Here is a 25,332-nt window from a genome sequence, read left to right on the forward strand (position 1 = left end):
CCTGCAAACAGATTGTACCTGTTTTTTTCCCCCTGTGCAATACAGTAGGTACTCACCAGCCAACTACTTCATATATAGTAGCGTACATACATCAATCCCAATCTCCCAATCCGTCCCACCCCTCCTCTCCCCTTGGTGTCCATACCCCTTATATTTTCCTGATAGCACATCTCACTGTCTGACGTTTTGTTCATTTATTTGTTACATGTATGTGCTACCTCTCTTTAACCTTCACTGGAGTAGGACCTAGAAGCAGGCCTCTTGCCTGTCCTATTCTCTTCTGTACACCTCTTACCTAGCACAGTGCCTGGCATGTAATAGATGCTCAATTAAATATTTGTTGAATTTGAGTTGAATGGTTACAACGCAGTGCTCTGGGGCTTGACAAGAACGTGGAAGACTACTGAATTTATACTTATTTAATGAGAGAAAGATAATTAAAGCAGAAGAAGGAGATCACCTTGTCATCTGCACTCAGAGAAGCATTGGTCCCTTTGTTATTTCCCTGTTATTTCAGGAAAAAGCCAAAGGAAAAATTCTTATCCTCATATAATTCTGAAGAAAGTTATTTTCCATTCTTGGCAGATGTCTCCAAACAGGTACCTTGCCTGTATGGAGGCAGGAAAAGGGGATACAACCTTATCTGAGGAGAGAGAGTGTCATCTTGGTAGTTGTGAAATGGTGTTTGGAAGCTAGATTCTTCTAGACCACTAAGGTATGATTTCCCAGAAATTCCCAAGATTCCTGAGGGAAAATGGCAAAGGTCCTGGGTGTCACGGCAACGATAGAGATGACAGAGGTGGGAATCACATCAGGCTAAACTTGTCATCAGGAGAGAGGGAAAAAAAGCAGCAGGTACGACATTTGGGACAAGAAGACTTGAGCTCAAACAGAGTGTACCGAGTGCTGTTGGGTGGTGGCCAGAACCCAACCATTTGGCAGTGGGCTTTCCAAGCCTGGGCACAAAAGTGGCTTCCATCCAGTCCTGCCTCTACTTATTAAAACAAACAATTGGCAGGGTAGAAAGAGCCTGCTGTAGGTGAATACAATAAACAGGAAGAGTCCGTGGGAAGCAGTGAGGGCCACAGCAGTGGACCTTAGAACTTAGGGCTTTGTAAGTTCAGTGAGTTCGGGTGATGAATAGAGCTCTGGGACACAAAGTAGCAATGGAGAGGGAGGCTGATGCAGGAGGTGACGAGAGGCTGACCTGAAAATGCCGAGTGTAGTGTGGATTGCATTCACAGGATGGCTGGCCGAAGGAAGTGACTTTGACTTTAGACTGTTGATTCCCAGTTGGTGGGTGAAGCAGAAGCAAGAGAGGTGGTATTGTGTCTCTCATGTGGACTTTTTGGTTGCAAGTGGTAGAAAAGCTAACAAAATGTTGCCAAAGTTTAAAAAGGGAAATTTTTAGTTCACGTAATTGAGAAGTGTAGCTTCAGGTGTGGCCAGATCTGGGCTTTCCAAGAATGCCTTTAGTACTTAGTCTCTCTCTCTTTCTTCATCTCTCAGCAATTCTTTCCTCTGTATTAGCTTCATTCTCGGACAGGCTCTCCCCGTGATGAAGTGGTTCACATTAGCTTCTGGTGTATACCCATCCAGCTTTAAGTTCAGTAAAGAATATCTTTGGCCTGGTCTCTCTAGCAAGTCCAAGAATACTACCTCATTGCCTGATGGGTCATGTACCCATTCTTTAGCCAGTCACTGAACCCAGGGGGTCGCAGTGTTTTATTGACCAACGCTGGGTCACATGCCCTCTCCTTGAAGCCCAGTGCAGTCAGCTCCACCCAAATGACCTGGACTAGAAATGGGGAAGAAAGTGGTTCCCCAGGAAAAACTCAAGTGCCATTACTATAAAAATGGGTATGGATACTGGGTAGGCAAAAAACAAAACAAAATGCAAACAATAAAAAACCGGATGATCAGATGTCTACTACCAGTAATCACCACACTCACATAGAATTGACCAGAAGCCACCATCTTTATCACCAGCACATGAAAAATAATACTAACTGAATGCTGTTGTCAGGTCTTAGACATTCAGCTGTTCTCATACTGACAGTTATATCCTCTGGTTTAAATCAGCATTAGGGAGTGAACACCAAGAACAGAAACTAATCATCATAAATGGAAAAAAACCAGTTATCCAAAGTGATTTAAAGCAAAAGCACAGAATAGCACAAACTTGGTAATGAAATTTGGTAACTAGAAATTCAACTATTGCCCAGTAGCCCTTGGATTTCAAGCTTCCAAGCTTCCAAAACTCTAGAAAAAAAGAAATGCTCATTTTTATCTAGATTTTTCTAGAGACCTATTTCACCTTCAACTTAGAAATAATTCATGAAGCCTTTCTGATACCTGATAATGTGTGTGTACTTGGGTCCTATGTGTACCTCACTTTATTTCCATGACACCACCCCCTTCCAGTCCTCCACATTTCTGACTACTCCATTTCTGTGTCCTTTGCCCAACCCTGAACCACTGATGTTTTCTAGAGCTTCATCGTTGATCCCCAGCTCTTCTCTTCTTACAAACTCTCACAGGGTAGCTCTTCATTCATTCTTTTCAACAGGTACCCAAGGAGAGCGTCCTTTGTGCCAGGTACTGTGCCAGCCATCCTTGAAGGTTAACTCCTGATCATCCCATGTGCTAATGACACCCAACTCTCTGAAGTCCAGACCCCTCTCCCTTCAGATTCACACTTGGACATTCACAAGGTAGGTAATTTGTAAATAGTTCTTGAATGAATGGATAAATGAATGAATGCTTTTCCCTTAATGTTTCAAGTTCAACATACCTAACAATGAAATCATCTTCCTGCCTGATCCTATTACTACTGGTACTTGGTAATACCCTCAAGGATAGAAACCTCGGTGTTATCCTTACCTCCTCCTTCTTGTCTCCTTCACATCAAGTTCCACTAATTTTAACTCAATATTTCTTAAGTCTGTCTCCTTCTCCCCCATCTCCCCAGCTCCTGCCCTAATTCAGACCTGCAGCACCTTCTACCTGGACATTGCCATAGCCTCCCTACTGGTCTGCCTGCCTCTAAGCGTGTTCGTGTAGCAGTCACACTCTCCTGCTTCAGTGGCTCTCTGTTGCCTATGAACAAAGATCATACTCCTTAAAATGCTCAATAAAGTTCCCTGTGTCCTGCTCTCTGTCTTCCTTTCCAGTCTCACCTTAAGAGTGGTTTGCCTCGAACGTTTGTGGTTTCCTACACACAGCACACAGATTCATGGCTTTGCTCGTGCTGTACTTCCTGTTTGGAATATGACCTACCCTATACCCCCATTTCTGCACATAATTTAAGCTTCAGCTGAGGTGCCGTGTCCTCTAGGAGGCCTTGTCAGTCCTCTTCAGGCTGAGCTGGGTGTCCTCTGGTCGGCTTTCATAGCACACTGGGCATCCCTCTGTCATTGCACTATTAAGATCAGGTCCTCTTGCTGCCACCTGGATTCCCTTGTGAGTTCCTTGAAGACATGGGCATGTCTTGTTCATCCTTGATTCCCCAATGCCTAGCCAGTACCTGAAACACAGTAGGATTTCAATAAACGTCTGTTGAAAGTCTCTGTTTCCTCTTAAGTAGAGCAGGTGTTTTAGCCTTGGTACTTTTATAGTGTGAAAAAGGCACCCCCTAAAATACTAAAAGCTAAAGAGTATGTTATTCAAGACCAAGATCAAGATCGTCAAGGGTTATCAGCGGAAACTTGGAGGTAATCTAATTTGCATTTTCTGGCCCAAAAGATTAACTCCAGGCAAGTGTTAAAGGCTCTAAAATATTTATGCTGATCTGATGCCTTGGGATCAGAGAATGACTAATAAAAAAAAAATCAGGCATTTCTCCAGCATAAACAGTTTATTTACTTATAGTCAGATCTTTTAAGCCTTTTCCCAAATTTTCAGACTAATATTTTCTAAATTAATTTGAAATCCATATGGACTGTCAACCAGCTAAAGCAGAGTGAGTTGGGGGAAAAGATGGAAATGAGATGAGGAGAGGTATCCTGGGTCAGATCATGCTTTTCCTTTACTTTGGAAAGATGGAAAACCATTGGAGGGTTTTGCTCAGAGGAGATCATTGATGCAATTTAATGTTCTGAAAGGATCACTCTGGCTGCTTGGAGGAGACTTAACTACAGGCAGCACGAGCAAAAGGAGAGAGACTAGTTTGGAGGCTGCCGTAATAATCTAGGCAAAAGAGGATGGTGGCTTGGACCAGCGTGGTAGCCAGGAGGTAGAAAAGTAGTCAGACTATAGGTGTATATTGGAGACTCAGTCAAGAGAATTTGCCAGTGATTAGATGTGGATTGTAGAGAGGGAAGAAAAGGACAGCTCTAAGGGTTTTGGCTTGAACAACTGCAAGGATGGATCTGCCATTGGGAAGAGCAGGTTTGGGGAGAAAATCAAGAGTTCAGTTCTGGTCTCTTTTAAGTTTGAGATGTCTATTTAGATACATAATACAAGGAGAGTATTGAGCATTCAAGTTATGTGTACCTGTCTGGAGTTCAGAGGAGAGGTCGAGGTGAGGATAGATATTTGGAGGTTGTTAGTGTGCAGATGGCATTTGCAGCCATGAGGCAGGTTGGGGTCATCTAGGAGGTGTGTATGGAGTGGAGCTTTGAGGAACAACCTGGAATGATCCAGTGTTCAGAAGTTGGGAAAATGAGGAGGAATCAGCAAAGGAAACCAGGGAGGAGGGACCAGTGAGAAAGGAGACCCAAGAGGCAGTGAGTGGGTGGTGACCCAGAGGCCAAGTAAAGAAAGGTTATTGTGCCTGAAATAAGAAACAACCTACCAAGTTCTAATTTACCCCAAGTCTCACTGGATAGTGTATTTCTGTATGCATGCACACATGCGTGTGTGTGTGTATAATTTTTTTGTCCTGGGGTCGCCCAGCTACCATATATTTCCTTTGTTCCCTCCCCCTAGAAATTCTGAGTCCATGTGGTCCCAGACTTCATTACTGGGTCTGGGTGGTCGTGAATCTTACTAGTTCTCTTTTCCTCTTGTGGCCACTACAAGATCAGTTCACCTTCATTTCTACACTTCTAAGGAAAGCCTGAAGCACTGAGCACCTGCCAGGGCTGCCCATTCATAAAATCATTCATTTATTCATTCGTTCATTCATTCACTAGACAGTTACTGGGAATTTACAATACGCAGACACTGTCCTAGGCCCTGAGGTTACAGCCATGAACCACATAGTCCCAGCACCATCTTTGCCAACAGGGAGCTTACATTCTAGCAGAGTGGGGAGGAGTGGGGGAGAGGGAGACAATGTGTGTAGGGGGTCAACAAATAAACAGAATAACTTCAAATTGTTATGTCTACACTGAAGAAAACAATCAGGGGTCTAAGATTTAGAATAACAGTGAAGACTAAGACTGGGGACTAGTTTCCAGTAGGAGGGCAGGGAAGCGTCTCTGAAAACTAAGATCCTGATGTCTCCAAAGTAACCAGCAAATCATTTTCTTTTAGGTCCTGAAATGAACCTGGGGCTCTTATAGAACAAGGGCGGAAACCTACCTCTGGTTCCACCTTTACGTGAGCACCCGCCCTTGACAATTTATGGGATTATGCTGAAAAATCAATCTTTTACAATTTCACCTAACATCTGCCAGAGGAAACAAAAGCTTATTAAAAGGGCACTCATCAAAGTTCATCTTCCAACAAAGTGGTTAGTTACCATTTAACTTAGCTAACGTTTTTTTGGGAACACTTACTGCAGTGCAGACACTGGTCTAAGTAAGCTTTTTATATGCATCCTATCATTTAATCTTCACAAAATTCCTGTGAGGTGGGTACTGTTACTATCCCCATCTTACACTTAAAAATCTCGAGGCTTAGATGGATTAACTCCAAGGTCACAGGGCTAGCAAGTGGCAGGGCTCTGGTTAAAACCCATGTCTGTCTAACGTTCAAGAGTTTGCTTTCGGCATTCCTTTGAAAAAGATGATTTGAGGATATTCTTTTTTTTTTTTGAGGACATTCTTAACTAGGTTTTAAGTAGTACATTCCTTATCTTCACAAAATTTTGTCAGGTAAGAAACAAAAATACAAGTTTAGAGGTGCTAGGGTTTCTCTGTAGTTGAATAATCTTTGGGGTATTGCAGTGACAAACTTGTTTTAAGTGGTGTCAAGCAAATCCCTTCCTAAAGTGAAAGTATGTTGGTGATTTCAAGTTTGAAAACAGCCTTACGTTGTCTTCCAGGAATGCTATAAACAGAAATTCAAGGAAGTATTTCAACTAATAAAGATAAAAATATTTTTGGTAGAGCATCAAATATTTAGGTCTTATTTCTTAGCTCAGTTTAAAAACCACAAATTTAATATTTTTTTTTAGCAGGTATGGTAAATTGTGAGATTTTAAAAGTTCATATAATAGAAATTCAAGTTACAATTTATTGAGCATTTATTGTGTGCCTGACAATGTACTGTGTATATTATTTTACTTGTTCTTAACTATAATTCTATGAGATATTAATTATCATTCCTGTTTTGAAGATGAAGACATTGAGACTCAGTTAAGTAACTGAGATTCAAAACCATGTGTCAAATCCAGTGTTTAAATCTAGGAATGGAAACCCTGTGTTCCTTTCATCATAAGAATGAAATTTCTGATTCAGGCTTCAGAAGGTATCTTTTCTTATTAGACGATTTTCATTCTCTAAATTAGTGACCTTGGGGAAGTATCTTCCCTAGTATTCAGTTTCCTTGCCTTTAAAACAATGTGATTGCACTGGATGTTTCCCATAATCTCTTTCTGTTCTTCTTTTTTTAATTATTATTTATTTATTTATTTTTGGCTGTGCCAGGTCTTAGTTGCGGCATGCAGGATCTTTTTTTTTTTTTTTAAATTGCAGCATGTGGACTTCATGTGGAGTCTTAGTTGCGGCATGCGGACTTCTTAGTTGTGGCATGCAGACTCTTAGTTGCAGCATGCGAACTCTTAGTTGCAGCATGCGTGTGGGGTCTAGTTCCTGAAACGGATCGAACCCAGGCCCCCTGCATTGAAAGCACGAAGTCTTACCCACTCTACCTCCAGGGAAGTCCCTCTTTTTATTCTGAAGCTTCACAGTTCTGTGATTCCATAAATAGTTCAGTTCAAAGATAATTCATAGGCGTTCAGTGGGACTCCTGCTTTCATCATTTTTTAAAATTGAAAACAGTAGGAAATTAAATCTTTTAAATCAATTTAGTAGGTCTATCTACTGTCAATATTTTCTCTTTTATATTCACGGATATATTATTTGATCCTTCTTAGTTGCAAAATGTTTCCCCACTGTCATTTATAATACTTATCAGTAACAATAGCTCTAAGAAATAGATTTGAATTGCGTTCGCTAACTTAGAGCTGGGAAAACAAGTTATTCCTGTGCTTTAATTTGGTCACGGTTACTCAGTGCCAAGGAAGGATTGGGACCTACACCTCTGGAATTTCTAGCCTTACTCTGTGTTTGGTCACTCATTCTTTCATTTGGTTAGCCCAGGGGTCAGTATCCTATGGTCTGTGGGCCAAATCTAGCCCACTGCTTGTTTCTGTATGGTCTACAAAGTAAGAATAGGTATTACATCTTTAAATGGGAAAAATAATAAAAAGAAGAATATTTTGTGACACATGGAAATCATGTGAAATTCAAATTTCACTGTCCATAAGTAAAGCTCTTTGGGACACCACCACCAGACTCCTTCATTGATGTAGTCTGTGGCTGGTTTCCTGTCACAACGGCAGAGTCAGGTAGGTGCAACAGACCCTGTGGGGCCCTTTATCGAAAAGTCTGCCAACCTCTGGTTAGTCTGTGTTAAAGAAATTAAACAAGGAGGCCAAGGAGACCATCAAACTGAGGTGGCTCTAATGCCTTGGTGGCCTATGTAACCAAAACCTAAACCAAGCCAGTCAGTGTACTGGAATCTGAGAAAATGAAACTTAAGAACAACCAATCACAAACAGCCAATGAGGCTTTCCCAAATAAGGCAACCACTTAAGCTATAGCCAATCAAATAGTTTCTTTGCTTTGCTTCCGAGTCCTCTCTCCTAGCTCCTGTGGGTGGAGTACTCTTAACCACTCCCAGTTTCATGCTGCCCAATTCTAATTGATGTTTGCCCAAATAAACTCTTGAAGATTTTAATGTGCCTCAAACTTTTAACATCTGTCAAACTGTGTTGATAGTCTACTATTGCTAGGCTCTCTGCAGGTCACAGGGAACACAGCAGCCAACAAGACACACAGGTTCCCTTGGCCCAAGGCACTTTTTCTTAACCATCAAATAAAAGATAAAACAAACAGTAAACAAAGTTGGAGGGACAGAGGACTTCCAAGTTTTAATTTGCCGAAGGATATTTAAAAAGACTACAGCTACTATCTTCACTCATCATCTTAAAAAAAAAAAAAGGAGTATGTTAATACCAAAAAATGAGTATACCAGTACCAAATATGTAAGAAGGACATATCTCAAAAAGCACTCATTTAAGTGGAATACATGTAGCATCATAAAAAACTCATTACACAGTCAAGGTTGTTTTTGTTTTGTTTTTGCATGCGTGTGGGGCCTAGTTCCTGAAACGGATCGAACCCAGGCCCCCTGCATTGAAAGAAGAATACTTCTTTCTGGGCAGGCCCAGGTCATCAGACCAGCTTTGGGAAGCATAGGGATAATTCACACTGTTACTTTTTAGACAACGCAAGCTTTAAAATATGTCTAGTTTCTAAGTTGGAAGATTTTAGTATTTTAGTTTGAGAGTATTACAGCCATGAGTTTTGTAATAAAATTTTTTAATAGATGAGTTTTGGGTAATAAAAATATAACGATGGTGAATTCTGGAAAAGAACTACAAAGGGAAGTAGGGAAGAAAATAAAAGAAGTCTGGGACTTCCTTGGTGGTCCAGTGGTTAAGAATCCGCCATCCAGGCTTCCCTGGTGGCGCAGTGGTTGAGAGTCCGCCTGCCGATGCAGGGGACACGGGTTCGTGCCCCGGTCCAGGAAGATCCCACATGCCATGGAGCGGCTGGGCCCGTGAGCCATGGCCGCAGAGCCTGCGCGAACGGAGCCTGTGCTCCACAATGGGAGAGGCCACAACAGTGAGAAGCCCACGTACAGCAAAAAAAAAAAAAAAAAAAAAAAAAAAAAAAAAAGAATCTGCCTTCCAATGCAGGGGATGCGGGTTCAATCCCTGGTTGGGGAACTAAGATCCCACATGCTGCAGGGCAACTAAGCCCACAGATTGCAACTACTGAGCCCGCACGCTCTGGAACCTGCGCAACACAACTAGAGAGCCTGTGCAACGCAACTAGAGAAGCCTGCGCGCTGCAATGAAGAGCCCGTGCAATGCAACGAAAGATCCCAAGTGCCGCAATGAAGATCCCATGTGCTGCAACTAAGACCCGACACAGCTAAATAAATAAATAATAAAATAAATTTAAAAAAAAATAAAGAAATCTGCCATCACCCACTGTTGTAGATACAGCAGATATTATATCCTCTTTGCCCAGTGTTTAGATGAAGGTAACCCATTTTAGTATTGATTTTTCATACTGGCTTCTCCCTAGAAGAAAGTGATGGAATAATTTCTCTTTTGAAATATTGCCCTCCTCTGCCCCCAACAGTGCCACCTTCAGTAGACCCAGGCACGCGCTAAAAACCACAGCATCACCTCAAAACCAGAGCCATCTAACAGAATATGAATTCCCATGGAAGAAAAGTTCATCCATTAATAAGTATTTGAAGTTGGATACGATAGTTTTCTAGTTGCTTTAGAAAGTTTATTAATTCCCCATGACAGAATTTCTATTTTGCAACCACTGAAATGGCAAACAAAAGATTAACAATTAACCCTTTCTCCTTATGTCCCTATTCCTGTTGTCTGTGATATTGTTCATTTCCTGAATGTGTTTCCTAGAGCACTATGTGGAGTGTAACACTGGAGGAAAAACAGGCTTCTATGTTCCAAGAAATATGAGAAATACTGGGTTAAGCAAAATCTCACAGGATTATTTACTGCAGAACTTCTCAGGACCTCTAATATGCTAATGTGAATTTAAAGTATGCACATGTATGAGAAGATCCAGAGGCAAGAAAGAGAGCAAGGTGTACGGGCCTACTTTAGTTTAGGTTATTTTGCGTAAGTAAGCTGATTCATTTGGTCATTTCAGCAGCAACAATGGTAAGAAATAGGCCATTTACTTTTATTGATCCAAGTGACCCTGAGGCTGTATTGAAATTGTCTTCTGACAATTTTCTGGTTTCATCTCAGCTTTTGAAAAAGTTTATGTTTATTAATGGTTTATTGTTTTTCTTATATATCTTTCCTCATTTAATACACATTCCTGCCCTGTAAATCAGATATTGTCTTTACTCTAAATGTTTAAGAAAACTTTCTTATAAACTTGACCAAGGAGGTGAAAGACTTATATTCTGAGAACTGTAAAACACTGATAAAGGATACTGAAGATGATTCAAAGAAATGGAAAGATACCCCATGCTCTTGGATTAGAAGAACTAACATTGTTAAAATGGTCATGGTCATATTACCCAAAGCAATCTACAGATTTAATGTGATCCCTATCAAATTACTCATGACATTTTTTTACAGAACTAGAACAAAGAATCTTAAAATATATATGGAACCATAAAAGGCCCAGAATGGCCAAAGCAATCCTGAGGAAAAAGAACAAAGCTGGAGCATCACGCTCCCAGACTTCAGACAATACTACAAAGCTACAGTAATCAAAACAGTTTGGTATTGGCACAAAAACAGACATATGGATCAATGGAACAGAATAGAGAGCACAGAAATAAACCCACACACCTACGGTCAATTAACCTTCAACAAAGCAGGCAAGGATATACAATGGGAAAAACACAGTCTCTTCAGGAAGTGGTGTTGGGAAAGCTGGACAGCCGCATGTAAATCAATGAAATTAGAACATATCCTCATACCATACACAAAAATAAACTCAAAGTGGCTTAAAGACTTAAATATATGACACCATAAAACTCCTAGAAGAGAACATAGGCAAAACATTCCCTCACGTAAATTGTACCAGTGTTTTCTTAAGTCAGTCTCTCAAGGCAGTAGAAATAAAAGCAAAATAAACAAGTGAAATCTAATCAAACTTACAAGCTTTTGCACAGCAAAGGAAACCATAAACAAAATGAAAAGACAACCTGTGGACTGGGAGAAAATATTTGCAAACAATGCAACCGACAAGGGCTTAATTCCCAAAATATACAAACAGCTCACACAACTCAATAACCACCACCACCACAACAACTCAATCAAAAAATGGGCAGGAGGGCTTCCCTGGTGGCACAGTGGTTGAGAGTCCGCCCGCCGATGCAGGGGACACGGGTTCGTGCCCCGGTCCGGGAGGATCCCACATGCCGTGGGGAGGCTGGGCCCGTGAGCCATGGCTGCTGGGCCTGCGCGTCCGGAGCCTGTGCTCCACAACGGGAGAGGCCGCAGCAGTGAGAGGCCCGCATACCACAAAAAAAAAAAAAAATGGGCAGGAGACCTAAATAGGCATTTCTCCAAAGAAGACATACAGATGGCCAACAGGCACATGAAAAGATGCTCAACATTGCTAATTATTAGCGAAATGCAAACAAAACTGCAATGAGGTACCACCTCACAGTGGTCAGAATGGCCATCATTAAAAAGTCTACAAATAAAAAATGTGGAGAGGGTATAGAGAAAAGGGAACCCTCCTACACTGTTGGTGGAAATATTTATAAATTGGTGCAGCCACTATGAAAAACAGTATGGAGGTTCCTTAAAAAACTAAAAGTAGAGTTGCCAGATGATCCAGCAATCCCACTCCAGGGCATATATCCAGGGAAAACTCCAATTCGAAAAGATACATGGACCCCAGTGTTCATAGCAGCACTATTAACAATAGCCAAGACATGGAAACAATTTAAATGTCTATTGACAGGTGAATGGATAAAGAAGATGTTGCATATATACATAATGAAATACTACTCAGCCATAAAAAAGAATGAAATAATGCCATTTGCAGCAACATGGAGGGACCTAGACTTTATCATACTAAGTGAAGTAAGTCAGAAAGAGAAAGACAAATACCATATGCTATCACTTACATGTGGAATCTGAAGTATGACACAAATGAACTTATTTATGAAACAGAAACAGACTCACAGACATAGTAAACAAACTAACAGTTACCAAAGGGGAAAGGGGGTGAGGGGGCAATAAATGGGGAGTTTGGGATTAGCAGATACAAACTACTTATATAAAATAGATAAACAATAAGGTCCTAATGTATAACAAAGGGAACTATATTCAATATTCTGTAATAAAGCATAATGGAAAAGAAAAAAAAATCCTTAAAACTAATAATTTTCCATTTTGGTAATGACCTAAGAACCACGTATGAATGCAGATGACCAAATTTCAGGAGGTAAAACAGTAGGTTTTGTGATTAGTGCATTTTATCAGTTAAAGTTTGTTTGGCTTTGAGTAGCAGCAAACCCCATTAATGGAGCTTAAAGAGGTTATGTTTTTTCCCCTTCACGTGATGAGTAGTTGAGAGGTAGGCACTTTGGGGATAAGCTTTGTGGCTCACGGATGTCACCAAGGCATCTGGCTCCCACTGTCTTCCTCCATCAGTCCTTAGCATGTGGCATTCTTTCTCATGATTGCCAGATGGCTGCCATTCCTCCGTGCATTGTACCCACATTCTAGGCAAAAAGAAGAGGGAAGGAAGGTGGGCAAAAGGCATGTGTTAGTTGTCTCCTTATGAAAAAAAAAACCCTACCCAGTAGATTTCCAATCATATCTCAATGGCCAGTAAAGTGGCCCATGGCCACGAGCAGCTGTGTGAAAGCCAGAGGAATTGAAATCTGTAGCTGGGCACTTAAGGTTCTGCTAGTAACATAGGCTAAGTCTGGAGGTACACTACCAGTTAGAATCTCAGCTCTTTTGCTCAGTGGTTATGTGACTATAGGTGATTCATTTTCATTTTCCTCCCCTATAAAATGGAGATAAGATAATAAGAGTGTTGTTATGAGATTAAGTTTTATAAAGTGTTTAGAAGAGTATCTGGAACATAGTAAATGTTATATAAATACTTCCTCAGTAAACGAGTAAAGAAGATGGGAGAATGGACATTGGGTAGAAAAGCAGCAGGCATAGAATAACTAAATTATTAAAAAATGGAGGGCTTCCCTGGTGGCGCAGTGGTTGAGAGTCCGCCTGCCGATGCAGGGGACATGGGTTTGTGCCCCGGTCCGGGAAGATCCCACATGCCGTGGAGCGGCTGGGCCCGTGAGCCATGGCCACTGAGCCTGCGCGTCCGGAGCGTGTGCTCCGCAATGGGAGAGGCCACAACAGTGAGAGGCCCGAGTACTGCAAAAAAAAAAAAAAAAAAAAAAAAATTGCTAACATATAAAACAGATTTGTGTAGTAGAAGTAATATGAGTTTCATTGATATCTTGAGCCAAAGAATGTTAATTAAGTGCTGTTACCTCCCTTAAAGAACTGCAAGCCAGTGGTTTTATAAGGATAGATTACTCTTTTTTCTTTGGAGGAAAATGAGAATTTCATGTCTGCTTCAGTCAGTTGCTACTACACGAATTGTAGGGCCTGGGATTTAAAGCCAAAACAAATTAGAGGCTAGTATAATGATTGATGTATTGGGGACATACTAGCAAAAGGTCCTGGAAAAACACATAGAATTCTCCTCCTCTCTCATTCATGTGTGATTTTATTCCATTTTTAGGTATTTGGCTATTATTATTAATTTTTTAACATGTGTAAAATGTCTTTCTGATAGACACCTTGTATGGAGATAGTTATTGAAGGCAGATAGATTTGAGTAATAAGCCTAGTTCCACCACTATGTGACCTTAGGCATCTTACGTCTCGAAGCCTTAGCTGCCTTATCTATTGGGTGGGCCAAAAATTTCTTTCGTTTTTTTCCGTAAGATGGCTCTGGTAGCACTTAGGTGTCTTTAACTTCATTTGAAACAATTTTGTTAGATTGTATGTGACAGCTGTCATACCAGCGTGCATTTAAAAATAGACTTAACAAAATTGGTGAATTTTTGTGTAGCCATTTTAATATTGAAGATGGAAGAAAAAACCAGCATTTCAGCATATTATGCTTTATTATTTCAAGAAAGGTAAAAATGCAAATGAAACACACAAAAAGATTTGTGCAGTGTATGGAGAAGGTGCTGTGACTGATCGAACGTGTCAAAAGTGGTTTGCAAAGTCTCGTGCTGGAGATTTCTTGCTGGACGATGCTCCATGGTTGGGTTGACCAGTTGAAGTTGATAGTGATCAAATCGAAACAATAATTGAGAACAATCAACGTTGTACCGTGCGAGAGATAGCCAACATACTCAAAATATCCAGATCAAGCTTTGAAAATCATCTGCACCAGCTTGGTTACGTGAATCACTTTGATGTTTGGGTTCCACATAAGTTAAGTGAAAGAAAACCTTCTTGACCATACTTCCACATGTGATTCTCTACTGAAACATAATGAAAACGTTCCGTATTTAAAGTAAATTGTGACGGGTGATGAAAACTGGATACTGTACAACAGTGTGGAATGGAAGAGATCATGGGGCAAGCGAAATGAACCACCACCAACCACACCAAAAGCCGGTCTTCATCCAAAGAAGGTGATGTTGTGTATATGGTGGGATTAGAAGGGAGTCCTCTATTATGAGCTCTTTCTGGAAAACCAAACGTTAATTCCAACAAGTACTGCTCCCAATTAGACCAACTGAAAGCAGCACTCGATGAAAAGCGTCCAGAATTAGTCAACACAAAATGCATAATCTTCCATCAGGATAACGCAAGACCGCATGTTTCTTTGGTGAGCAGGCAAAAACTGTTACAGCTTGGCTGGGAAGTTCTGATTCATCCGTCATGTTCACTGGACATTCCACCTTCGGATTTCCAGTTATTTCGATCTTTACAAAATTCTCTTAATGGAAAAAATTTCAATTCCCTGGAAGACTGTAAAAGGTACCTGGAACAGTTCTTTGCTCAAAACGATAAAAAATTTTGGGAAGATGGAATTATGAAGTTGCCTGAAAAATGGCAGAAGGCAGTGGAACAAAACAGTGAATACGTTGTTCAATAAAGTTCTTGGTGAAAATGAAAAATGTGTCTTTTATTTTTACTTAAAAAACCAAAGGCACTTTATGGCCCACCCAATATGAAGGGTATCAGTACCTACTTCCCAGGATTCTACTAAAGGTTAAGTGAGGAAATACAATAAAGTGCTTAGCATGAATCCTACTACACAGCAAAAGCTTAATAAATATCGTTAACATCACCACCATCGTCATTTTTTAAAACCAACTTTACTGAGGTGAGGTGCAGTTTATATACAATAAAATGCAGCCATGAATTTTGACAAATGTTGATGCCTATGTACCACAATCAAGATATAGATTTTCCATTACCCCCAAATCAGTATTTTAAAATAGGAAAATTGATGTCTTATCCAGTAAGAACACAAAGGTGAAGTCATGTGTAGAGAGACATGGTATCAGCGATACAAAAGACTGAATAAATGCTAACTAGAACTACAAAACCAGGAGAATGTAGCAGAAGGAACACTCATTTTGAGGGGGATTGGGGGACCGGTCAGATGTACTGCATATTATTGCTTCTGCCTATTCAGCAGCAATTAATTCTCTCTTCTCCTGTTAACAGCTCTTTGCTTGTCCTTTGCGGGAACAACTCCTCCCAACGCTTTATGTGTTAGGAGTGGGGCTGTTTCACCTCTGGTTTCAGTCTTGTAATTTCTGCTAGACTTCTTGGAAAGAAAACTCTCTTACTGCTAATAGTGCTTGATGTAAGTTTGGAGAAGCAGAAAGAGTCACTGAAAATGAAGACATCACAGAGGATGGTCAGCTGGAGTGATGGAGAGAGAGACCTTATACTGATGTCATCACCTAAACTGCCAGAAGCTGCCCTGAAGCTACACTATCCCTGGTCCTCAGTTACGTGAGGACTGATGAACTTTCATCAAAGACCAGCTCCATTCTCTAGCTTGTGTTCAGGAATCATGAGCCAGTGACCCTTGCCCACCTCTGATTGTGTGGGCTTGGAGATAACATATGTGAGAGTGCTTTCCTGTTTTCTACAAATGGGAGGTAATTGTATGGTAGCTATAAAGTTAATTGGAGGGACTTCCCTGGTGGCGCAGTAGTTAAGAATCCACCTGCCAATGCAGGGGACACAGGTTCGAGCCCTGGTCCGGGAAGATCCCACATGCCGTGGAGCAGCTAAGCCTGTGCGCCACAACTACTGAGCCTGTGCTCTAGAGCCTGTGAGCCACAACTACTGAAGCCTGCGCACCTAGAGCCCATGCTCTGCAACAAGAGAAGCGACCACAATGAGAAGCCTGTGCGTTGCAACGAAGAGTAGCCCCTGCTCGCCACACCTAGAGAGAGCCCGTGCACAGCAACGAAGACCCAATGCAGACAAAAAAAAAAAAAAAAAGTTAATTGGACAATTGAAGGTAGAAATAATATGGATTTAAAATACATTGATATCAAAACTAGAAGTATTTGAACTAACTGGTTAATTTGAAGGAATTCAGATATTCATCCAAAGAAATTCGGCCAAATCGTGTTGCCTAAATAGTTTCTATATTTCATATGACAGTGATTTCTGGGCCTTAACTGTTCTGTTCTGTTTGCATTCATGGCCACAACCTATGTTGTTACATGACTCATTGTTTCTTCCTTATTAAACAGGTGCCCCTCCCGTTGGCATTGTGCATTTTTGAAGTGCCCTTTGCTGTCCTAGGTGCTGGGGCTGTATAGTGAACACAGAATCTCTATCTCATGGAGCTTATTTTCTAGGGAGAGAGAGACAGCTGCACCTTCCAGGGGCCAGTTTCTGTACTCAGTACTACTACATTCCGATTCTCTTCTGATAATATTGCAGAAAGTGTGGGAGGTCTTTGTGGAAATTCTGGATTAAATTCAGAAGAAGTTACACACTTGTAAACAGGCACATGAAGGTATATGTTTGTGTATGTGTATGTGCCACACACTCTTCTTAGCTAGGTAACCTGGTTCAAGTTACAACTCTGGGCCTCAATTTCTCATCTGAAAAATGGGGATTATCCTAGTACCAGTCTTCCCTTGTAGGGACTAAATGCATGTACATAATTTAGCATAGTGTCTGGCACAAACAGCTTAACAAATGATGGGTAATATTTATCATTATTATTCTTACTAATACATATATGTTTATGCACATTTGCCCAATATTACTCAATAGAATAAAAATAAATAATTGTGGACCTCATTTTGTTTCATTCATTTAACATTTATTGAATACTTTGCCTTGTGCTAGGCCCGCAGTGGCAGATTGGTTTTTTTCAGAGATGGCTGCATTAATAGCTCCCTTTCTTGTTACTTCTCCATCTGGAGGTACAGTCTAATTACTCTCTCCTTAAATCTGGGCTTGTGACTTGCTTGTACCCAATGAAGGTGGAAGGAGTGTTTGTCTTCCAAGGCTAGGTCATAAAAGGTGATTCAGCTTTCCTCGTGTGAGCTGGAACGTTCACACTGGGGTGCTGAGGCTGCCATGCAGTGTGGAAACTCAACTAGACCACACTGAGAGACCACACAGTGAAGTCCTGAGCCCACCGAAGAGAGGGAGATGGTCCTGTTACCATATGACTGCAAACATGTGTGAGACCCCAAGCCAGAATCACCCAGCCAAGCTCTCTCCCAAATTCCTGACCCACAGAGATTATGAGAGCAAATAAAGAGATCATAGTTGTTTTAATCCATTAAGTTTTGGTGTGATTTGTTATGTATCGTTTAAGAGTCAGAACACCTACTTTTAAGTGCTCAAGATATTGCATTAAACAGATTTAGTTTCATGGGATTTCCATTCCACATCTTTCTCATTCTTGGCAGGTGAGGAACAACTATTTTCAGGGTTTTAATTATCCATCTGATAGCTGTTTGGGCCTGCTATCAAGTCTGAATTTGTAGCTGCAACTGGCAAATAGATCACATTCATTCATTTATGCATTTAATAAATCAGTACCTCGACATCAATGCCTTCTCTGGCTCCCTGAGTTAGCAATCCCTTCTCCACGTTCCTGAGCACCCAGGCCTTCTATCCTAACTTACCATGCAGCATTGCTATTGCTTGTCGCTTGTCTCTCCCACTAACCAGTAGCAGTCAGGTTTATTCAGTGTTATTCATCTTTGCATCTCTAGCATCTAGCCTAGTGCCTAAACATAGCAGACCTATGTGAAAAACAACAGCAACAACCCCCCCCCCCACGACACAAAACCACCTAACTGGAGGGCTGCTAGTTCCTAGACATACAAATATTTTATTCCAAGACAGTCCCTATCTTCTAGGAGTTCACAGTTCAGCACTAGACACTGTGGGATCCAGCCTGGCAAGTGCAGTGCGTGAGCTGCCTGGATTGGTACTTGTGGTGGAACCAAAGGGCTACAGGGCAACGCATTGGGGGTGGGGTGGGGTAGGAGGGGAAAGGATCCATTCATTTATTCCACAAATATTTATCAATCGCCATAGCACACGGTAAGCGCTCAATATCTGTTATATCCGTTATTAGATGCCGGCCACTGTTCTAGGTGTTAGGGATGCGGCAGCGCACAAGAAAACTGGCTCGTGTTCTTGAAGCTCACGATGCAGCAAAGGACGACAGGCAGTGGAGGTAATTATGTAAAATTGTGTTAGGTGCCCAGCAGTGAAACAACAGGCGGCTGAAATTCTCGTAAGGATGTTAGATCCTTCGGCTGAGAGCAGCCGTGGGCGGGTTTTGAGTAGGAGTGGCCGTGAAGGGGCCGGACTGTAGGGGGCGGGAAGACTGCAGGCAAGAAGAGCTGGTAATTTTAAGATGAAAATATTTTCTGCTCGACTGGAAGAAGGAGCTTGTTCCTAGGGGCGGTGTGGTCGCTTGGTGCGCTCGGGGTTCCTCTGGGGCAGGAGGCTGCATTTTGAGTGCAAGCTCGATTGCCTGAAGTGTGAGGGGGACTGCAGCCCTAAATTCCCAGATTTTTCATGTTCGGCACATCTAGGCTCTTCCGCTCCCCAGACCTTCAGACGCACCATCTCGGTTGCGGGCGGGCAAGGTACGGGGCATGCCGCAGCGCTCACCTTCGGGTCTCCGGGTCTGCAACACCGCGCGGGCGGGTGCGGGCGGAGCTTGTGCTGCGGACCTAGGCAGTGGCGTGGGTCCCGCCCCCCTGGACCAGGCCCCGCCTCCGGACACCGCTGATTGGGTTATGGCCGCGGAAGGGCCGGGCGTACCCGGGAGGCCCGGACGTCTGATTGGCTTGGCTGGGATTAGGTCATTGCTAGCACGTTAGTGCGGTCCGAACGCCGGCGGAGCGGCCCAGGCTGCTGTGAGAGGGCGCTCGAGGCTGCTGGAGAGCGAACAGGCGAAGGAGGCGGGGAGGAGGCGGCTGCACTCGCTCGACTTCTCGTTCCCTTCCCGGCGCCGCTGCGGGTCCGTCTCTGCGCTTCCTGCTCCCCGGCCGCTCGGTTGCACGCCGCCGGAGCAGCCGCCCTTCGTTCGAGTCCCGGCTCGGTTCGGAAGTCGTGCGCGCCCGCAGACACCGCGCGCAGGGCTAGCCGGCGCCACACCTGTGGAGCCGGCGGCCGTCGCGGGAGCCGGCCGGGGTCCCGCCGCGTGCGTGCTCGGGGCTGCGGGCCGCCGGGGCCCCGGGGGAGGCGCGCCCCCCGTCTGGGCGCCGCAGACACCATGGGGCTGCCCGCGCTCGAATTCAGCGACTGCTGCCTCGACAGCCCGCACTTCCGAGAGACGCTCAAGTCACACGAAGCGGAGCTGGACAAGACCAACAAATTCATCAAGGAGCTCATCAAGGACGGGAAGTCACTCGTCAGCGCGCTCAAGAGTGAGTGCCCCCGAGCCTGGCGGGGACGGAGTTCGGGGGCGGGAGGGGCCGTCGGGAGGCGCTCAGCCCTGGGGGTCGCGTGTCCGGCTGTTTTTCTGCCCCCGGGCGCTGAGGGACGGGTGTAGATGCTTGTAGTGGGGCGGGAAGGATACGTAAAATGGGCGAACTAGCAACAAGACGGTAAGGGAAAAGATCCGTCGCCCGGCCGTTTGCGTTCCGGGGTGGCTGGGAGGAGACCGAGCGCGAGTGGCGCTCTGGGGCGCCGCGGCGGGTGTGCGCGGCACACAGGTGTCCTGGGAGTAGGACTGGAGTGCCTGGTGCGCCGCAGCCTGCTGGGAAACCCCTTCGCGTCCACGACTCCCGCTCCCTTGGGGAAGAGTTGCTCACCCCTGGGTGCCCAGCCTTGGGAATGGAGTGGGCCCCGCCAAGGGGGCGCTGCCTCCCCTCGGAAAAAGGCGGGTTGTGCCTTCTTCGCTCCCTGGGCGCAGCGCCAGCCTGCTCAGGGCCGCCGGGTTCTCCGAAAGGCACAGCTGCTGCCCAGAGAAGGGGTGGGTGGGATGGTCTGTCAGCTCGAGATTCTCTGGAGTACTGGCAGCCTGTACCACCCAGATCTAGAATCAGGGTCACGTACGTGTGCAGGTTCTGATTCTTGTGTTTAGCAGAAGGTGATAAGGGTGGGAGTACAGAATCAGAGTGTTCCTTTACTCTAAACTGTGGGCGAGGGTTTAAAAATAGAACGAACATATCCTCTCCCTCTCCCGCTCCCTCGCTCCCCTTTTTACCTCTCCCAATATCCTTGAAAACTCAAAAGTCTGAGAAGGAATGTCCTCGGTCCTCACTCAGAAAGGAGAAGTTTAAACTCATCCTTATAGATCCTCAAACCTTTTGTAAAACAATTTTTGCAAATTTCCCTTTGGCAGGGGAGAAATGAGTTTTGCATTCTGTGTATGATTTGCCTTGTCTTCTGCAGAGCCGGGGAATGTCTCCTTCTGACCAAACAGGAGTGCTCTAGGGATTGTTGAGTGCCTTGGATTGTTGAGTTCTTTTTTTGGGTGCCTTTTCAGTCTACCCATTTAAAAATAGTTTGGTCCATCTTTTAGTTTTGAGAATCAGGAAAAAAGGCAGACAGTGGAATTGTCTTTGACTTTTCCTTTCTCTGTGATGGATTTCTTCATAGGTGGTATCTTTCAGCTAAGAAAGCTTGCATTGGCAGAGTGGGGCCCTAGCTGCGAGAATTGTCCCCAAGCCTCTATAAAGGAGATGTAAAGTCAAGTGCCTGAGGTGTCATTTTGTGAGCCTGTTGCTTCTGAAAATGAAGAGGGAGACAGTGGAGCCCCAAGGCAGCAAGTGCCAGTGTTTTGGGGTGAAATAAACATGGAACTTTGATGTGATAAGGCTCCTCAGAGGCAGGGTCTCTGCTGGAGGCTGTGACCTGAAGCATATGAACAGACTCTTCTTTTGTCAATGACCAGGACCATCGTTGGTTCAGGGAATATGTGACCCTGGTTTGGAGTAAGTTAGGGGCCCACTTATAGGTTGGGCCCATGAAATTTTTTTTTTTTAAATTTTTTTTGTGGTACGCGGGCCTCTCCTGTTGTGGAGCATGGGCTCCGGACACGCAGGCTCAGCGGCCATGGCTCATGGGCCCAGCCGCTCCGCAGCATGTGGGATCTTCCCGGACCGGGGCACGAACCCGTGTCCTCTGCATCGGCAGGCGGACTCTCAACCACTGCGCCACCAGGGAAGCCCCGGGCCCATGAATTTTGAGTGACTCTCAGGCTGGCTTTAATTGGGCCTCTGATTTATTTAGCAAACATTTAGAGTGCTTTCTGTGTGTTAGATATTGCCCCAGGCACTGAAGTAGTAGTGACAGTTCTGCTGCCCCTGTGGTTGTAAAGACTTACTCCATGCCAGGCCCTGCTTCAGCCACAAATTATCTCATGTACTGTTACTCATTTTACAAATGAGAAAACAGACTTGGAGAAATCACTAGCGCAGAGCCACCCTGCTCTAAGGGCAGGGTGGTTTTTGAGCCTCCACATGGTCTGAGCCAGAGCTGGAGTTCCTGCTGATGCTGAGCTCTTAATTCTGCCCCATCCCTCTTGCCCAGAATGGACCCCCTGGACCAAGCCTGTTGGAATCTGGACTTGCATTTTGTATCTCAGCCTTGAGTCTGAGGAGGATGCATTTGTGTGACTGGCAGTTTATTTGCCTGCTACTGTTCTTTTGGGGGGTGGGGAGGGCATGTAAGAATTCTTTGGGTAGGAGGAAACAGTGCAGTGATAAAATTAAAGAGTTATTCAAATTGGCTAGTGGAGTGGACCAGCTCTGTAACTTGGGGGAGAACTAGGTGTTCTAATCTCTTAATATCCAGCTCTATTTCTAACTATACTCTTCTATTCTTACTACTGCTTGAACAGGTCATGTGACCTCTTAAAAAGGGTACAGGTGATTACTATTTACCAGACTTCGGGCATTGTGTTGTCATTAGGTGCTTCTTGCATTGTATGTTACTATATTAGTGTTTGTATTCATTTTCTTTGGATCGTCTTTATCACTGCTGTAAATGTAAAGCCAGTGTTTTAAAAAATACATACGTAAAAATAAATACATAATTGTGTAAGTAACACTGGTTTAGATGATTTATAGGCTTTTCCAGCTCTAAAATTTTATGGTTTTATTTTGTAATTAATTTTCACAGATCTTTGGGTTAAGGTTTCCATTGTGTGTTAATCTGAGACAATAAAACTGGGATTGCTGAAGTTCAGCTAGATCATTATTCTTGCTACTTCCACTTTATGAAGGAGGAAACTGAAGCTCAGAGAGATTAGTAACCTGCCCAAGGCATCACAGCAATTAAGTTGTCTGATTCCAGAGCCTGTGCACTTAACTCTCAAGCAAAACTGTAGGTCTGTTGTCTCTTGATTCCCCTTGATAATCTGATAAACAAATGAACTCCTTGAAGTCTTTCCCTGGAGTTCAAACCTCTGGGCTGGACACATGGAAGATAAGCAATAAAATAATTTGGGACCTACATTTCAAAAAATCCTGCTTTTGGAGAAAGTTCTTGTTTGATGTGGTGACTCCGAGTCACTTTTTTCTGTGCTGATTTGTCCAGGCCTTTTCTGTGGGCACTCTTTCCTCGACCTGATTAATCTGTGTCTCAGTCAAGAGGATTCTGTGTGTTTTAGTCCTTTTTTCTTTCTGTAAAGATGATAGAGGCGGGCGATGAAGTTCAGACTTGTAGAATTAAGAGTTTTAGGATTTTCTGTGTTTCATTCTTGACACCATCACCTACTGATTGACTCTGGGTGAGTCATTAAGCCTGAGCTCCTCCTGTGTAAAATGGGAGTAGCCACTCTGACCTCCTAGGGTTGCTGTGAGCACAAAATGAAACAGTGCATGTAAAGAAAGCACTTAGCTTGAAGCCTGGTGCATAGCATTGCTCAATTAATGATAGCTGTTATGATCTTCCAGCATTCAGGGTTGTCAAGACTTGGAGCAAGAGTCGCTAAGAGCAGAATTGTCCATCCAAATGAACAGTTTTTTGATTTGGATGCAAGGAGTTAGGCCCATGCCTTCTTCACGCCAGTTGTTGGTAACTTACACAGTTGTGTATGTATTAACCACTGGTGGGAAGAAGCCTGGTAATCCTATTTGTATAAAGTCATGGTTATGACAAAAAAGCCCCCACAAGTAAAAGACAAAAAATAAAAAGTCTCTCAACATCTCTGTTGTTCCTAATAACATTCTGATAGCTTAAATTTTCCATCTTCTTGCTAGATTAACCCCTCTACCCCCCCCCCCCCCCCCCCATCCAGTGGCTGAGCTGGCTGCCTCTCTTTGCCTTGCAGGAGAAGCTTGCAGAATGCACTGGACTTCATGTCTGGCTGTCTCATGGACTCCATGGCAAACCAAATGTGGTTTCACAGAACTGAAAGTGAATTAGGCTGTTGGTTTTGAGAGGTAATGTGGGTTTTCAGGAACTGTGTTTCTTTCCACCTTCAGAGTTGGTTTATGGACTTGCTGCTGGGGATATACCCCTTTAAGTGTGACTTCTTTCTGAGACAGAGTGAGTTCTCTTATTTTGATAGTCTTAGGTGGGAGGAGTGGGGCAGGAATGCACATTTTAGAATATCTTTATTGAGATATAATTTGCCTTAGTATACTGTTCACTCACTTAAAGCATCCAGTTCAATGGTTTTTAGTACATTCGCAGAGCTGTACAGCTATCACCACAGTCAGTCTTAGAACATTTTCATTGCCCCCAAAAGAAATCCCATTCCCATAAGCAGTCATTCCCCACCATTTGCTCCCAACTCCTCCTTCCCCATCCTCCCGCCCTCCAGCCCTAGTCAACCACTAATGTACTTTCTGTCTCTGTGGATTTGCCCCTTCTGGATATCAGAAGTGTAATTTTAATAGTTTTCTCTTAGATGGTGGTGGGCATCTTGAGGCACAGTTTTCTTGATTGGAATTTCAGGTGGGAAACTTTGAACCCATAAGCTGCTCTTCTTCAGTGGGGTTTAAGTAGAGGTGGAGTCCCAAAGACTGAACCATGTCCTAGGGAAAACCCAGGTGTCTCATGAGGAGGAGGGGATGGATTCATTCTAGTTCATGGTACTTTGAAGGACGCAGGGGAGACTACCGAAACAAGACCAAGGATCCAACCACTTCTGTCAGTGAGCTTTTCAGTCAAGTTGGGGCAGGGTGTGTGATACTGAAAAAAGCCTTACTCTGTGGTTGGTAGCCTGCTGGGAGACACTTTTTTTTTTTTTACAAAAAAACTATGAGACCATAGTTTTCATGAGACTTTTTGGGGATGACATGCCTTTTTCATTGTATTTGCGGAGGTTAGTAATTCTGACCTGCATCACATCTCCAAGGCAACCAAAGAGAATTTTAACAGAAATAAGTAGTTTTATAAGAATGCCAGCAAAACCCACAACAATAAATTTTAGCTGCTGTTTGTCTGTCAATAATCAAATCTTAAATTCAACGGACATTTATCTTTTAACAGAAATAGGGTTGTGTAAATCTGTAGTCATAACTATATATACAAAGCAAAATTCTGTATTTTGGAACTCGAACCCTAGGCAGAGAGACAGATAAAAAGTCTGATGTACTTAAGTGAGATCACACTTACAAGATTTTTTGCTAAGGCATGAAGAAAGAACATTTAGGTAGTGCATTACTTAAGGAAAAAAAAAAGATGAGATCTAAATAGTTTTAATAATATCTGCCAGAGGGCATTCATGAGGCTCAATAGGGACCCTAAACTCACATTACAGGAAAAAAAAATAAAGTAAAAATTATATCTATATTCTTATATAGTGCAAGCTGTCATTAATTGCCATAATCTAAATGCCCAGTCTGACAGACGTGTTCCAGAAAAAGCATGTCTGTCTTAAATGTTTCAGAAATCTT

At 43.2% G+C, this 25,332-nt stretch overlaps 1 protein-coding gene and 1 long non-coding RNA gene across 13 annotated transcripts in view; both read left to right on the forward strand.

Moving 5' to 3' along the window:
* Positions 1–2,573: 2,573 nt before the first annotated feature.
* LOC132518505 (uncharacterized) lies at positions 2,574–3,155 on the forward strand. The gene is made up of 2 exons (XR_009539902.1): positions 2,574–2,714; positions 2,972–3,155. It is a non-coding gene; the product is annotated as an uncharacterized LOC132518505 (long non-coding RNA).
* Positions 3,156–19,445: 16,290 nt separating this feature from the next.
* The window catches only part of ARHGAP26 (Rho GTPase activating protein 26), a 543,304-nt gene continuing 537,417 nt past the window's right edge, over positions 19,446–25,332 (forward strand). For all 12 annotated transcript variants that reach the window (XR_009539612.1, XR_009539613.1, XM_060143876.1 and 9 more), the window contains exon 1: positions 19,446–19,905. Coding sequence is in view for 10 of the 12 variants with exons in the window: in XM_060143876.1 (XP_059999859.1) it covers positions 19,752–19,905 (154 nt within the window). In the remaining 2 variants the exon portion in view is untranslated. The remainder of the gene's footprint in view (positions 19,906–25,332) is intronic.

This window comes from Lagenorhynchus albirostris, chromosome 3 (genome assembly GCF_949774975.1).
Source record: "Lagenorhynchus albirostris chromosome 3, mLagAlb1.1, whole genome shotgun sequence".
Taxonomy (NCBI): domain Eukaryota; kingdom Metazoa; phylum Chordata; class Mammalia; order Artiodactyla; family Delphinidae; genus Lagenorhynchus; species Lagenorhynchus albirostris.